General features: G+C 35.6%; 2 protein-coding genes across 2 annotated transcripts in view; both read left to right on the top strand.

Moving 5' to 3' along the window:
- Window positions 1–10309, top strand: part of LOC107757822 (cullin-1) — a 14047-nt gene extending 3738 nt beyond the window's left edge. The window contains exons 4-22 of the mRNA XM_016575406.1: window positions 734–901; window positions 995–1045; window positions 1131–1221; window positions 1336–1499; window positions 2642–2804; window positions 2901–3031; window positions 3125–3232; window positions 4072–4178; window positions 4257–4305; window positions 4391–4522; window positions 5519–5636; window positions 5723–5799; window positions 5884–6015; window positions 6668–6760; window positions 6852–6899; window positions 7317–7399; window positions 8386–8491; window positions 8672–8785; window positions 9658–10309. Of these exons, the coding sequence (XP_016430892.1) occupies window positions 734–901; window positions 995–1045; window positions 1131–1221; window positions 1336–1499; window positions 2642–2804; window positions 2901–3031; window positions 3125–3232; window positions 4072–4178; window positions 4257–4305; window positions 4391–4522; window positions 5519–5636; window positions 5723–5799; window positions 5884–6015; window positions 6668–6760; window positions 6852–6899; window positions 7317–7399; window positions 8386–8491; window positions 8672–8785; window positions 9658–9738 (2016 nt within the window). The 3' untranslated portion in view covers window positions 9739–10309. The remainder of the gene's footprint in view (window positions 1–733; window positions 902–994; window positions 1046–1130; window positions 1222–1335; window positions 1500–2641; window positions 2805–2900; window positions 3032–3124; window positions 3233–4071; window positions 4179–4256; window positions 4306–4390; window positions 4523–5518; window positions 5637–5722; window positions 5800–5883; window positions 6016–6667; window positions 6761–6851; window positions 6900–7316; window positions 7400–8385; window positions 8492–8671; window positions 8786–9657) is intronic.
- Window positions 9837–14173, top strand: part of LOC107757789 (maternal DNA replication licensing factor mcm6-like) — a 9456-nt gene continuing 5119 nt past the window's right edge. The window contains exons 1-6 of the mRNA XM_016575364.1: window positions 9837–9878; window positions 10324–10463; window positions 11004–11114; window positions 11391–11640; window positions 12749–12914; window positions 13082–13227. Of these exons, the coding sequence (XP_016430850.1) occupies window positions 9837–9878; window positions 10324–10463; window positions 11004–11114; window positions 11391–11640; window positions 12749–12914; window positions 13082–13227 (855 nt within the window). The remainder of the gene's footprint in view (window positions 9879–10323; window positions 10464–11003; window positions 11115–11390; window positions 11641–12748; window positions 12915–13081; window positions 13228–14173) is intronic.

The following is a 14173-nucleotide window of genomic DNA, read 5'->3' as shown; positions in this document are numbered from 1 at the left end:
ATACATAAAAATATCTGCATGAAACAGCGGACGAGCTGAATGAGACGCAGATTCACTCTCTCCAGCAGGTGGCGCTTAAAGCGTTTCCGCTGTAAACAAAGAAGCGCTGCACATATGAACTAGATGCAAGATGAAAAGAAAAAATACCATCTATACTTTTCTAAAGACAGTAAGTTCCCCTCAGACATGCATTCATATAAACTCCTACCCCTAATTGAATCGTGATTTGTTTAGCATCTCAACAGATTTGAATCGTCACATACTTGAATCGATTTTCAACCGGCTCGCGGTTAATCGTTACATCCCTACTTATTAGACTTGTTCATACAAGTAACAAATCTTTTCACCAGACTTAGATTTGTTTCTGAACAAATGTCCTTTAGGATCCATTGTTTCACCCAGTGAATCAGATTCACAACATTTAGCCCAAAAGATTCAGTTACAGCACCATTCACTGGGCAGATTTGTTCAAAGCACATTTGTTCATGACCAAAGTGAGCCTATATTTATTCAATAAAAGTTGCTAACAAATTCACTAAGAGACTCTACAAGTAGTGCTTAAGTACCATAAACATTGTGTCCTCAATAAAACAACTAAGTAGATGCTTTGTGAACAAGCTTTGGACCAGTTACAACAACTTCATTCAAGAACACCTGATAAATTTAAACTCTCAGTGAACAAATATTTTTGTATATATTTTTATTTATATATATTTTTGATTGTTGTCCTCAGGATGGAGAGGACCTGATGGATGAGAGCGTTCTGAAGTTCTACACACAGCAGTGGGAGGATTACAGGTTCTCCAGTAAAGTGCTCAACGGGATCTGTGCTTACCTCAACCGCCACTGGGTGCGCAGGGAGTGTGACGAGGGCCGGAAAGGGATCTATGAAATCTACTCCGTAAGCGTTTCTTGCTTTTCTTCTGCATTACAGCACAATTCAATTCATAAACAATTGTACATCTTTTTTTGTTGTGTGTGTGTGTTTTTCCAGCTTGCTCTGGTGACGTGGAGGGAGTGTTTGTTTCGGCCTCTGAATAAGCAGGTAAGATTGGAAACAGGAAATGCATCATATTGGACAAGGTGAGAATAACTCTAATAAATGTATTTTTTGGTACTTGTGTTCTTAGGTCACAAATGCAGTATTGAAGCTGATTGAGAAGGAGAGGAACGGAGAAACCATCAACACTAGACTCATCAGTGGAGTTGTGCAGTCCTATGGTGCGGCATCGTTTACGTCATGATGGATTTCACTGCTTGTTTGTTTGCGTCTGTGATACATGGCGTTTAGAAGCTGTGCAGTTCCTCAGAAATGTTTCTCTCCATCTCTCGTAGTTGAGTTGGGTCTCAATGAGGACGATGCCTTCGCTAAAGGTCCCACTCTGTCCGTCTACAAGGAATACTTTGAGACTCAGTTCCTGGCTGACACCGAACGGTTTTACACGAGGGAAAGCACAGAGTTCCTGCAACAGAATCCTGTCACTGAGTACATGAAGAAGGTGAGACCAAAATAGCAGGACATGCTTTAAAAAAGTAAATCAAAGCTTGTGCACTTCAATAAATGTGTAGGTGTTGGCGAGAAGGGCTGGGTGATTTCTCAAATATATTTACAGTTATCTTGTTGTGTTAAATTTAGCAGCATTGTGAATATTGCAGTGATCTTACAGCACTTTTATTTGGCCAGTAATGTTTTTTTTTTTAAGATTGTGCAAGTCTATATAGGTAAGTATTTTGTAATGATATAAGAGCATAAATATAATTGTATGTTATTCAACAAATATAATTCTTCATTTTGCTCATTTAGTTTGCAAAGAGGCAGAATAAACATCAAGATCATTTTTAAAGAAATCAAGATTTTTACTATATTTTATATCTGCTTGCCTTTAATGTCTGTTTGGTCCAAATGATTGTTGGTTTGGTTGTAAAATAAATAAGTAAATATATAATAATAATAGGTTTTTAATAAATACATGTATGTCGGATATACACTACTGTTCAAAAGTTTGGGGTCAAGTCAGTTTTTAAAAAAAAAGAAGTAATTAATGCTTTTATTCATCAGGGATGAATTAAATTAATCAAAAGTGACAGTAGACATTTATAATGTTACAAAATAATTTTCAACTAAATGCTGTTCTTTTGAACTCTCTATTTATCAAAGAATCCTGAAAAAAATATGGAGCAGCACAATTCCTTTCAACATTGATAATAATAAGAAATGATTTTTTGACTAGCAAATTAGCATACTAGAATGATTTCTGAAGGATCATGTGACACTGAAGACTGGAATAATGATGCTGAAAATTCAGCTCTGCATCACAGGAATAAATGACATTTTTAAATATATTAGAATAGAAAACAGTTATTTTAAATTGTAATATTTCACAATATTACTGTTTTTACTGTATGTTTGATCAAATAAATACAGCCTTGGTGAGCATAAGAGATGTTCAAAAATCTAAAAACAAATCTTATCAAACCCAAACTTTTGAATGGTGGTGTATGTCAAACATCATGAAAAGTCTGAAACTTTTATTTTAGAATTTATGATTTTATTTACCTGTATCACCCCATCCGAGTGTGAAGTTGTAGGGTTGAGCTGTGTGTGTGTGTGTGTGTGTGTGTGTGTGTGTGTGTTTTGCAGGCTGAGGCTCGTTTGCTGGAGGAGCAGAGGAGAGTGCAGGTTTACCTTCATGAGAGCACACAGGATGAGCTGGCCAGGAAGTGTGAGCAGGTTCTCATCGAGAAGCACCTGGAGATCTTCCACACAGAGTTCCAGAACCTTCTGGACGCTGACAAAAATGAAGGTGTGAACCACAGTGAAAACTCAATGTCTGTTCATCTGTACATGAGTCCTTCAGATTGAAATTCTCAACTATAATTTATTCTTTCTTTCTATGTAGATCTTGGCCGCATGTACAATCTTGTGTCACGGATCACAGACGGATTGGGAGAACTAAAGAAACTTCTGGAAACGCACATTTTTAATCAAGGCTTGGCAGCCATCGAGAAATGTGGGGAGTCTGCTCTCAATGTGAGTCTGTTGTACATCATGCTGTCAAGATCATCATGCGTTAGATCTGATCTTTCTGACAGCACATGTTTTAACCGCTATGAATTCTTGTAGGACCCCAAAATGTACGTACAGACAATTCTGGACGTCCACAAGAAGTACAATGCCCTGGTGATGTCAGCGTTCAACAATGATGCTGGTTTTGTGGCTGCTCTTGACAAGGTATGACCATCTTTTCAGTTCTGTTTAGTCAAGATTGAATTAGTTGTAGTAATTTTACCTGTTGAACTTGATTTAACCTGTCAAGTTCTTGTATGTCTGTGGGCTGGTATCCTGATGCCTGTTGTCTCACAAACTGCTTTTTAGACTAGGGTTATTATCATATAAAACATAAATAAAAAACATATTTGTTATCTGAAATAAACATTAACTGAAATTATTTATTTCTTTATTTCAGCTAGTTGCCAAAGTAGCATTTCTCATTTTAATTTAGTTTCACTTGATGTACTAAAATAACTAAAAATAATAACAAATAATGAAGAACTATATAGACATGAAAAACCAAAAAAACTAATGATGACAAAAACACAGTAGAATCACTAAACTTTTAACTAAACAGAAAATGTAAAAATAAAAACTGAATCAAAATATTAATAGTATCTCGGTGATATTAAAATAACAGTAGTTCAGTTTGAAGGGCTAAAATAAACTAAGATTAATAAATAAAAAACACTTGTTTGGATATTATTTTAAAAAGACAAAAACAAAGAAATTACTTACTTTAACTAAAATTTTAGCGTGAACTTAAAATCTAAAAATAAAGTCTACCGGTAATTCAAAAAGTATAATGATATAATTTTTTTTTACTATTTTTTCACACCTTTGGGTGACATGATCAGCTTTTCTGAAGGACAATATAGTTTTTTTTTTTTTTTTCATGTCTGGTCATATTTTATCTTAAAGGAATAATAAATGAAAATTTTGCTTATAGAAATGAATCCTGTCTTTAGGTCTTGCTTTTAGATATTGAAAGTATTCAGACGTGTTTTCTCTGTGTTCAGGCTTGTGGGCGCTTCATCAATAATAATGCTGTTACTAAGATGGTTCAGTCCTCCAGCAAATCTCCTGAACTGCTGGCCAGATACTGCGACTCTCTGCTCAAGAAGAGGTGTGTGTTTAGACACACTGTACATGTGTTATTAAATCCCAGTGCTGAATCTAATCGAACCTCTGTCTGATATTTCAGCTCCAAAAACCCAGAGGAGGCGGAACTTGAAGACACTCTGAATCAAGTGGTGTGTTTTTACAAAATCTGATTGCAAGATTTAACATAATGCCTCTGTTTTGTCTTTGTATTGATCTTTTGTTCCCTTTTTGTAGATGGTGGTGTTCAAGTATATTGAGGACAAGGATGTGTTCCAGAAGTTCTATGCGAAGATGCTGGCCAAGCGTCTGGTCCATCAGAACAGCGCCAGCGACGACGCAGAGGCCAGCATGATCTCCAAACTAAAGGTGCAACAGTTCATCTACAGATTATGAAAATATAAACATGTTAAAATGATCCATAAAGCTTACAGTTTTTAAAATGAGCACTCGATGTGATGTTGTAATTTTGTTCTTTGATTTATAGCATCTCTGATTTTAAACTTCAGTAGCAAAAATGCAAATAGAGTTGGAATAATTTCTATGAATCAGTTCAAACTGATTCAGTGAATCAGTTCATTGTCTGATTCAACAATTCAAGTGTGATCGGAAATGTTCACTTAAGTCCATGTGCTGCATTTACATGATTTATATTTTTCATTCTTTCTTGTTCATTTAGTGAAAATTTGTATGAAAAACAAGTCTTGATTATTTATTTAAACTAGATTTCTTTATTGTAATGTCATAGTTTCTCTATCAGATCACTCACAAATTTACATTTTTATTAATGTATTTGGCAGATGCCTTCAGTGTTATTTTAATGCTATTTATATACTATTATAATATTTATTAGTATTTTAAATTAGCATTTATTTTTATATTTTCAGTTTTAATTTAAGTTTTAGTAATTTTGTGCTTTTGTCACCTTTATTAGATTTTTAAAAATTATTTTAGATTTAATTTATTATTACTTCAGTTTTAGTAATTGTAGTACTTTATTTCATTTGGTTGCCAAGGCAATATTTCAGATTTTTTTTTTTGTTTGTTGTTTAATATGTAATTATTATTATTTGATTAACAAAAACAATTTGTAATAGTTTTTTAGTTTTACTTAACAGCGCTCATCCAAAGTGACAATATTGCAATCAAAGTATACATTTTATCAGTTCATGCATTCTCTGGGAATTAAACCCATAACCTTGATGTTGTTAATGCTATCCAAAGACATTTCAGAAAGAAAAAAACAAACATTTTTTTATTCAATTTTTCTATACCACCCAACCCTTGTGGTGTTCTTGTGTTTGTTCATTGCATATGCCATCATCAGTGTTTGTGTCTAACACTGGTTTTGTTTGTCATTTTTAGCAAGCGTGTGGCTTTGAATACACATCAAAACTCCAGCGCATGTTCCAGGACATTGGAGTCAGCAAAGACCTCAACGAACAGTTCAAGAAGCACCTCACAAACTCTGAGCCTTTAGACCGTAAGAATGAGCTTCTCTCTTTGCTGCGCTGAGAAATACTGTCGTTTGTGCTTGAAGTCCTATATAAATGTTGTGTTGTTTCCTAGTGGACTTCAGCATCCAGGTGTTGAGCTCGGGTTCATGGCCCTTCCAGCAGTCCTGCACTTTTGCTCTGCCGTCTGAGGTAATAAAACAAATATGCCTGTATGTAAATTTCTTGTTCTTTCCAAGGTTTTTGTAAATCTGTCATCTGTCTCTTCCAACGCAGTTGGAGAGGAGCTACCAAAGGTTCACAGCCTTCTATGCCAGCAGACATAGCGGCCGAAAGCTCACCTGGCTTTACCATCTGTCCAAAGGAGAACTGGTCACCAACTGCTTCAAAAACCGCTACACCTTACAGGTATGACAAGTTATGTGTGACTTGAATTCTTCAAACAATAACATTTCAAAGAAATCTCTTCTGCTCATCAAGGCTGCATTTATTTGATTCAAAATACAGTAAAAAGAGTAAAATTGTGAAATATTATTACAAATTTAAAACTGCCGTTTTCTACTTAAATGTTTTAAAATGTAATTTATTCCTTTGATTCAAAGCTGAATTTTCAGCATAATTACTCCAGACTTCAGTGTCACATGATCCTTCAGAAATCATTCTTATATGCTAGTTTGCAGCTCAAGAAACATTTATTATTATTATCAATGTTGATGTGCTGCGTCATATTTTTGTGGAAACCGTGATACGTTTTTTCAGGATTCTTTGATAAATAGAAAGTTCCAAAGAATAGTATTTATTTTAAATAGCTATCTTTTATAACGCTATACATGTCTTTACTGTCACTTTTGATCAATTTAATGCATCCTTGCTGAATAAAAGTATTAGTTTCTTTCAGAAACGAAATCTTACTGACTGCAAACTTTTGAACGGTACAGTAAATTTGCTAAATATGCAGTAACAGAGTTATTAATTGCATTGATATAATCTAATTATTAGGATAATTAGTGCATTAATAGTGTATGAATATTCATCAGGCTGGTTGTGTGTGTCCATACAGGCATCTACGTTTCAGATGGCCATTCTGCTGCAGTATAACACAGAAGACGTTTATACAGTCCAGCAGCTGACAGACAGCACACAGATCAAAATCGTAAGGAAACAAAAGAGGACCCTCTACAAGATCCAGATGTCAGCCAAATGTGGATTTTTGCACGCTAACAGAGCTTTTTAATGTATTTTAGGACATATTGGTGCAGGTTTTGCAAATATTATTGAAATCCAAGCTGCTGGTGAGTGATTTTTAAAAAATCTTTATAAAAAAAAAAAAAAAAAAAGATTCCTGCAAAGTCAACATGTATTACAAATAATTACTTGACCTCTGAAACAGCTTTCCCTTTCCGCTGATGTCATCGAGGCCATAAATAGAGTTAAGCAATAGCCAAAGAGCTATTTAGGTGTTATTTGGGTAATCCTCCTTAATCCACTCATTCTCTATTTTGCTATAGAATGCCCACTATTCATATACGGTTAATTTTCTTTAGACTTTCCAATGGAAAGACATCCTTACATTTGTTTTCTCTGAAAATCCTCAATTTACAGACATGGGTTGTGAATGCCATTTCATGTTGACTCATCAACACAGACGGATATTAAATGTAATTGTGTATTTGCAGTTGTTTTCAGTTGTAATCAGTGTGTGTCTGCAGGTTCTAGAGGACGAGAACGCAAACGTGGATGAAGTGGAATTCAAACCCGACACCCTCATAAAACTCTTCCTGGGCTATAAAAAGTAGGTAATCTGAGTAGAGATGTAATGATTCACTCAACTCACGGTTCGATTCGATTCACGATTTTGATTTCACGATTCGATTCACGATTATTTTTAACATATTTTTAACAAAATGAGATTTAAGACAAATTATAAATTAAATGTGTCCTTTTATTATTGCTTGGACAAAATGCTGCACGTGTCTTAGTGAAATTGAAATATATAACACTATAATAATATACTAATATAGCACTTGTATATTATTGCTCTTTTGTTGGTTTTGATTGCTTCTATTGTCCTCATTTGTAAGTGTGACAACTCTTAATAGTTATTTAAGGGAGTTTGCAAATGTGATATTGATTTAATACAACAGTTCAATAAACATGTACTGCCTGATTTTGCTCTATTTCTTTAACGAAAATAGTTCCAAATATAGTAACAGCTCAGCCACTTCGCATCTCTAAAAGCAAACACAGCTGAGTTTTATTCATTCAATGAAAGTGCGTTGTTGAACGAATCTAGTGAGTCAGTGATTCATGATTACCCATTCATAAAGACAGTCACTTGCTTCATTCCTGAATGAATCAGCCGTTCGAACGAATCAATTGAATGGATGATTCAGTGATAAAATCAGTGACTTGTCGCCATCTGCTGGCGGATTTAGTTTAATTTTTAGCGTATAATTACTACACATTCAAAACATTATTACTCTGAAATGTTTAATGTAAATGTTAAGTGTAAGTGAAATGTTAAGTAATGTAAGGTCTTTCATGACACTACATATTCTGGGGTGTGAATTTGATAGGTGCTTGATATAAAATAAATGGTGCTTTAAAAAGTCCTTGAAAGTCCTTGAATCTGGTGTTCATGAAAGAGTGGGAACCCTGTGAGTATCTCATCTTGCAGACAGTTATGAATCTATATTTAATGTTTTACATTTAGTGTTTTAGAATGCAGCAGAGTAAACGAATTTGTGAATATTGATGGCTGCACTGTTTTCTCCCCAGTAAAAAACTAAGAGTGAACATTAACGTGCCAATGAAGACGGAGCAGAAACAGGAACAGGAAACAACCCATAAAAACATTGAAGAGGACAGGAAACTCCTGATTCAGGTTTCATGTCCAAGTCTCTTATGCCAACCAAGCCTGCATTTATTTGATTAAAAATACAGTAAAAACAGTAATATTGTAACATTTTTGCAATTTAACAACTGTTTTCAGTATGAATATATTTTATGAGGTGAGGTGTGTTCGAATAGCATACTAAATTTAGATGTGTTCCTCTTTGTGCAGGCGGCCATAGTGAGAATCATGAAGATGAGGAAGGTTCTGAAGCATCAGCAGCTTCTGGCCGAGGTTCTGAACCAGCTCTCATCCCGGTTCAAACCCAGAGTCCCCGTCATCAAGGTCAGTTATTCCTGTTCTACAAATCTAATCTGGTTACGGAGTTTTTACAGGGTTTCTGTGGATCTCAAAAAGGTCTTCATTCGCCCTTCTTCAAATGAAGGCCTTAAAAAGGTTTTAAATTGGAGCAGAAAGGCTTAAAGGGATACTCCACCCCAATATGAAAATTTTGTCATTTATCACTCACCCCCATGTCGTTCCAAACCCGTGAAAGCTTAGTTCGTCTTCAGAACACAAGGAGCATACGCAGTTTGCGTACTGTGGATACTCTCCAAAATGGTGCTACGGTGACACAGAGGAGACGAATTGTTGAATAAAGTCGTTATTTTTGTTTTCTTTGCGTACAAAAAGTATCGTGATTAATGACAAAATTTTCATTTTGGGCTGGAGTATCCCTTTAAGTTTATAAAGTCATGGCATTAAAATTCACTACAAAAAATGAAAATCTTCCTCAGTATTTTTGTTTTCCAATACAATTGAAATGAAATAGGGTATGAAAGCGTTTCTCTTTAAATTAGGTTGATTTTTCTGAGCCCGTTGTTTTAATCATAAACATTTTCTCAGAAAACAAGACTTTTTATTGCTTTTCAAAGAATATATATTTTAATTTAAGAATCTATTTTACTGGAAAACAAGACAAAAATACTGAGGAAGAACATCACTTTTCTGCAGGTGCAGTAAAAGTTATGGTGGGAAAGTTGTATTTTTAAACTAAAAAACATAAACATTTACATTTAGAGACCATGTTGTCGTATTGTGTTTTTTTTTACATGGTCTTAAATTTATCATCATAAAACCTGCAGAAACCCTGTTCTATCAGCACAGAAGCACAGTATAGCGCTCATATGTACTTGGGGTTGTGTTATGTTTTGCAGAAGTGCATTGACATCCTCATAGAGAAGGAATATCTGGAGCGGGTGGATGGAGAGAAGGACACCTACAGCTACTTGGCCTAAACATTTCTTCACTCCTCCACGTCTTTACTGTCTGTCTCTCTCGCTCTCACTTTTTTTTTTTTAAGTTGTCTCTTGGGTAATAAATATCATTCCTCTTGATGTTTCGGCCTGTGTTGAGTTTAAAAAGCAAGAAGAGGAGAGTGTGTGCGTCAGTGAATGTGTTTGTGCGAGAGACGGACTTTACTGCTGCCCTGCATATGGACAGACCGCATTGGAAATGTACATACAAACAGAGACCTCGAGCTTTAATCTCACAAAATAAATACATTGCCGGTTTTAAAAACCCAATGAGAAATAAATCCTACACATTAAGCATGTTATTGCCTATCAGCATTTAAATGAAGAAAAAAATGAACAAAGATGCATTGAAATATTAGCAATGAGGGGCTTCAGAAATAATTTAGGAAAAAGGTGCAATTTTAGCTGCACGTCCCAAGAACGAGCAAGTTGGACAGGTTTGTAGACGTGTTGTCTGCATTGTTACCTGCTACCAGAAAACCATTTGTATAGTGTGGTTCACTTTTTTTTTAAATGTGTTAAATAAAATAATTAAAAGTTTCTGTATGTATTTCTGATGCTGTGGAGTCAAAAACCGGCGATGCTTTATATCTGTCCGACGCGCAAGAGCTGATCAGACCGGAGAGAAACACACTGACCGTGAGCTTCAGCAACATCGAGCACTACAACCAGCAGCTCGCCACCACCATTCAAGAGGAGTTTTACAGGTCAACAGCAACGGTTCTCTTTAAGAGGAAGAAAAGATATACATCTTAAAGTTTGCCTTATTATTTGTGCTTATTATTATTTTTTTTATCCCAGCTGATTTGCGAATTAGACACGTCTTGCATGCATCATGAAACAAAAAATACTTGTGTTATCACTTATTTTAATGAAATGATTTATTTGACTATATGACTGAAATTATTTATGACTATTCGTTATATTTACACCAACCCTACAAAAAAAATAATGTTGACTTTCAGAAAGTTTTGACATTTTTCTACTATTTTCAGCTGCAGCTACCAAAGTTTAAGAAAACATACAAAATAATAGTCAGAAAACGTTTAATTGATTACCTTTGGTAAATAAATGAAGCATAAGTTGGCAGCTTTTAATTGTCTTTTTTTTTGTTGTTGTTGTTCATTATCATAAACCATGGTAAAATTCTGGTCGTTTTTGAGCATTTATGTATGATGATAAATCGCGGTTTACTGCAGAGCTTCATCTTAATTTCATATTTTCACTGTCATCTAATGTTTATCCAGGGTTTACCCGTATCTCTGCCGAGCAGTTCGCCACTTTGCCAGAGATCATGGAAATATTCCACCGTCCAAAGAGTTTTATGTGGCTTTTTCAGACTTTCCGTCTAGGCAAAAGTATGTATTTCAGTTCCAAAGTTTGTTTTGTAGGGTCAGACCTTTGAATCAAGCACTTCAACCACTTTAAAGGGCTTCTATCATGCTTGTAATTTCATTTTACTTTTATCATTGTAATTTTTTAAATTGCGGTTTAATTTTACACCCTATTTTTGACCCTTAGAGTTTTACAGACATTTCTTTATATATTATAATACATCTATAAATTTCCTCTGTTATGATTGGCCAGCCTCTTTGCGTGTGAATGAGTAAGATCATTTGCTCTGTGCTGTCCAGGATCCGTGAGCTCTCCACTGCCCGCATCGGCACTCTGTTACGCATCAGCGGTCAGGTGGTGCGAACCCACCCCGTGCACCCGGAGCTAGTCAGCGGAACCTTCCTCTGTCTGGACTGTCAGTCTGTCATCAAAGACGTGGAGCAGCAGTTCAAATACACACAGCCGACCATCTGCAAGAACCCCGTGTGTGCCAACCGCCGCCGCTTCATGCTCGACACCAACAAGTCCCGCTTCGTTGACTTCCAGAAAGTGAGAATGTGGTGATTTTGAACAATTTTGACTTTTTTTGCAATTTGAAGTTGCATCTACAAAACTTTCTGCACACATCCAAAGTGACAGTCCAAAAACGATTTTTTGCTTAATTTTTATTAATTATTTCTTTAAAGGGTTAGTTCAACCAAAAATGAAAATTAGCCCATAAATTACTCACCCTCAAGGCATCCGAGGCATTATTTATATCGTTTTTTACCTCTGATGCACTGCAATGTCTGAACTGTTCTGAGCGCGTTCTCAACAGCCGGTACATGACGCGTCTTCTTGCCAGATAAACATCAAGTTTTCATTTTTGGGTGAACTATCCCTTTAAGTGTTTTCTTAAATTGTTTCAATATTTTGTTAATCAACTTTTAGAGAATCTGACAATTTCCAAATGTCCAGGTGTTGATCACAAAAAAAGCTGTCTTTATCGCTTTATGCAAACTTGTATGACAGTATGCTTATTTTCTGAATGTTTAATAAGTCTTTCCTTCATAAAGTCTGTTTTTTTTATTACTGTGAAGCTGCTTTGAAACGATCTGTATTGTATGAAGCTCTATATAAATAAATGTGGCTCGACATATAGTGGTGCACTGAAATTTCTGCAAATATTCAGCTAAAATAGCAAAATAAATAATTTGTTCATGTTTAATACAGTCTTTAAATTTGCACATTTAAATTTAAGTTTTGAAGTTATAAATAATAACACTATTGTCCTTTTAGAGCTGCTTTACATCTGAAATTATTCGTTTCATAATTTAAGAATTTTGCAACATTAATACTGATTTTCTTGTTTGTTACTGAGAAGCTGCTTTAAAACAATCTGTATTGCATAAACTCCTATATACATTATAGTGATCCACTGGAATTTGGGCAGCTTGAAAATATCATAATGAAAAAAAAAAAATAATTTGTGCATGTTTAATAAGTTTGGTACATTTTAAATGTAGAAGTTAAAGATGATCTTTCTTGTCATAATTTCAAGTCCTTGTTCACCTGTTTTGAGTAATTCATCTGTGTAAGTATTGAGTGGTGCTTTGAATCTTCATGATGGACTATATGTTGATGTGAGATGCATGAGTTGTTTATCCTGATTCATCAGGTGCGGATTCAGGAGACGCAGGCGGAGCTGCCGCGAGGCTCCATTCCCCGCAGTGTGGAGGTGATTCTGAGGGCGGAGGCCGTGGAAACCGCGCAAGCAGGAGATCGCTGTGACTTCACGGGCACACTGATTGTTGTGCCTGATGTGTCCGCCATGGCGCTCGCTGGTACTGATCTGTTTTTCTATCAATGCGAGTTTGTCTAAGATTGCTGGGTCTGTTTTTACTGTTTGAAAACCAATAGGAAGCCATTAGCTGACGTGCCTGTTGTGAGTAAATACATTTATTATCTGTGCTTTTCAGTCATATTTGAATATTACTTCTCATCTTCATAGGCACACGGGCAGAAACCAGCAGCAGGGTGACGGGGAAAGAGGGTTTTGAGGCTGACGGCATTCAGGGGCTCAAGGCTTTGGGTGTCAGAGAACTCTCCTATAGACTGGCCTTCCTGGCTAACCATGTGGCCCCAACCAACCCACGGGTGAGAGCCGTTTATCACAACGCAACAATTGTAACCGATATTCATTGCTTTTTATTTATGCATTTACTAGACATTTGCTGTCAACTGTTTTAAAAAACCATGAGGTTATTTTCCACAAGGTTATTTTTGCTTAAATTTGCCTTCTAAAAATATGTTCCTTTCAAAGCCTGGTGCATTCAGATTTAATGCACCATTTTTCTTTGAAGCAAGAAAAATAAATCAAGGAAAACTCTCACTAGTCCACACCAGTCTACCTGTTGCAACTAATGTCATTATGTAAATAAATGTAATGCATTAAACAACACTATTGCCTTCTGTAGAGCTGCTTATAACTGATTTAAGCTTGTTTCAGAATTTTACAAAATATACAGTTTTATTAAATAGAATTAACACTGGAATGATTTGAGCTGAATAATGTATAGCTTCTTCTGTAGAGCTGCTTTTTAGTTGAATTGAGCTTCATAACTAATTAACTTTTAAAGGAGACGTATTATGCCCCTTTTTACAATATGTAATATAAGTCTCTGGTGTCCCCAGAATGTGTCTGAAGTTTCAGCTCAAAATACTCCACAGATCATTTATTATATCATTTTGACAATGCCTATTTTGAGTGGTAGCAGAAACACGCTGTTTTTTGGGCCTGGCTATTAATTTCATTATACACATTTTTTTAAATATATTTTCTTTAGGTGACCCTATTAAAGGTACAGTAGCCTATGCAAGTTTTCACCGCTAGAGGGCACGTGTTCAAAACAAACAAATAGACAAAGGCGAAGTTTGATGGCACCGTGACTGAGTGTGGAATCATGGGAGTTGTCGTCTTCATCCCCACAGCCGATGCAATCCGACAGGACTCGGGCAGAAATCATGTTCATGGATGAGCTAATCGTATTAAAGATTTATTAACATCGTAGTATGAAGCAGAGTGAGGCGGAAAGCCGTCGAA

The sequence above is a fragment of the Sinocyclocheilus rhinocerous genome, unplaced genomic scaffold, assembly GCF_001515625.1.
Source record: "Sinocyclocheilus rhinocerous isolate Xijiao unplaced genomic scaffold, SAMN03320098_v1.1 scaffold112, whole genome shotgun sequence".
In the NCBI taxonomy this organism is placed as follows: domain Eukaryota; kingdom Metazoa; phylum Chordata; class Actinopteri; order Cypriniformes; family Cyprinidae; genus Sinocyclocheilus; species Sinocyclocheilus rhinocerous.
This window is presented reverse-complemented; position numbering and strand designations above follow the sequence as displayed.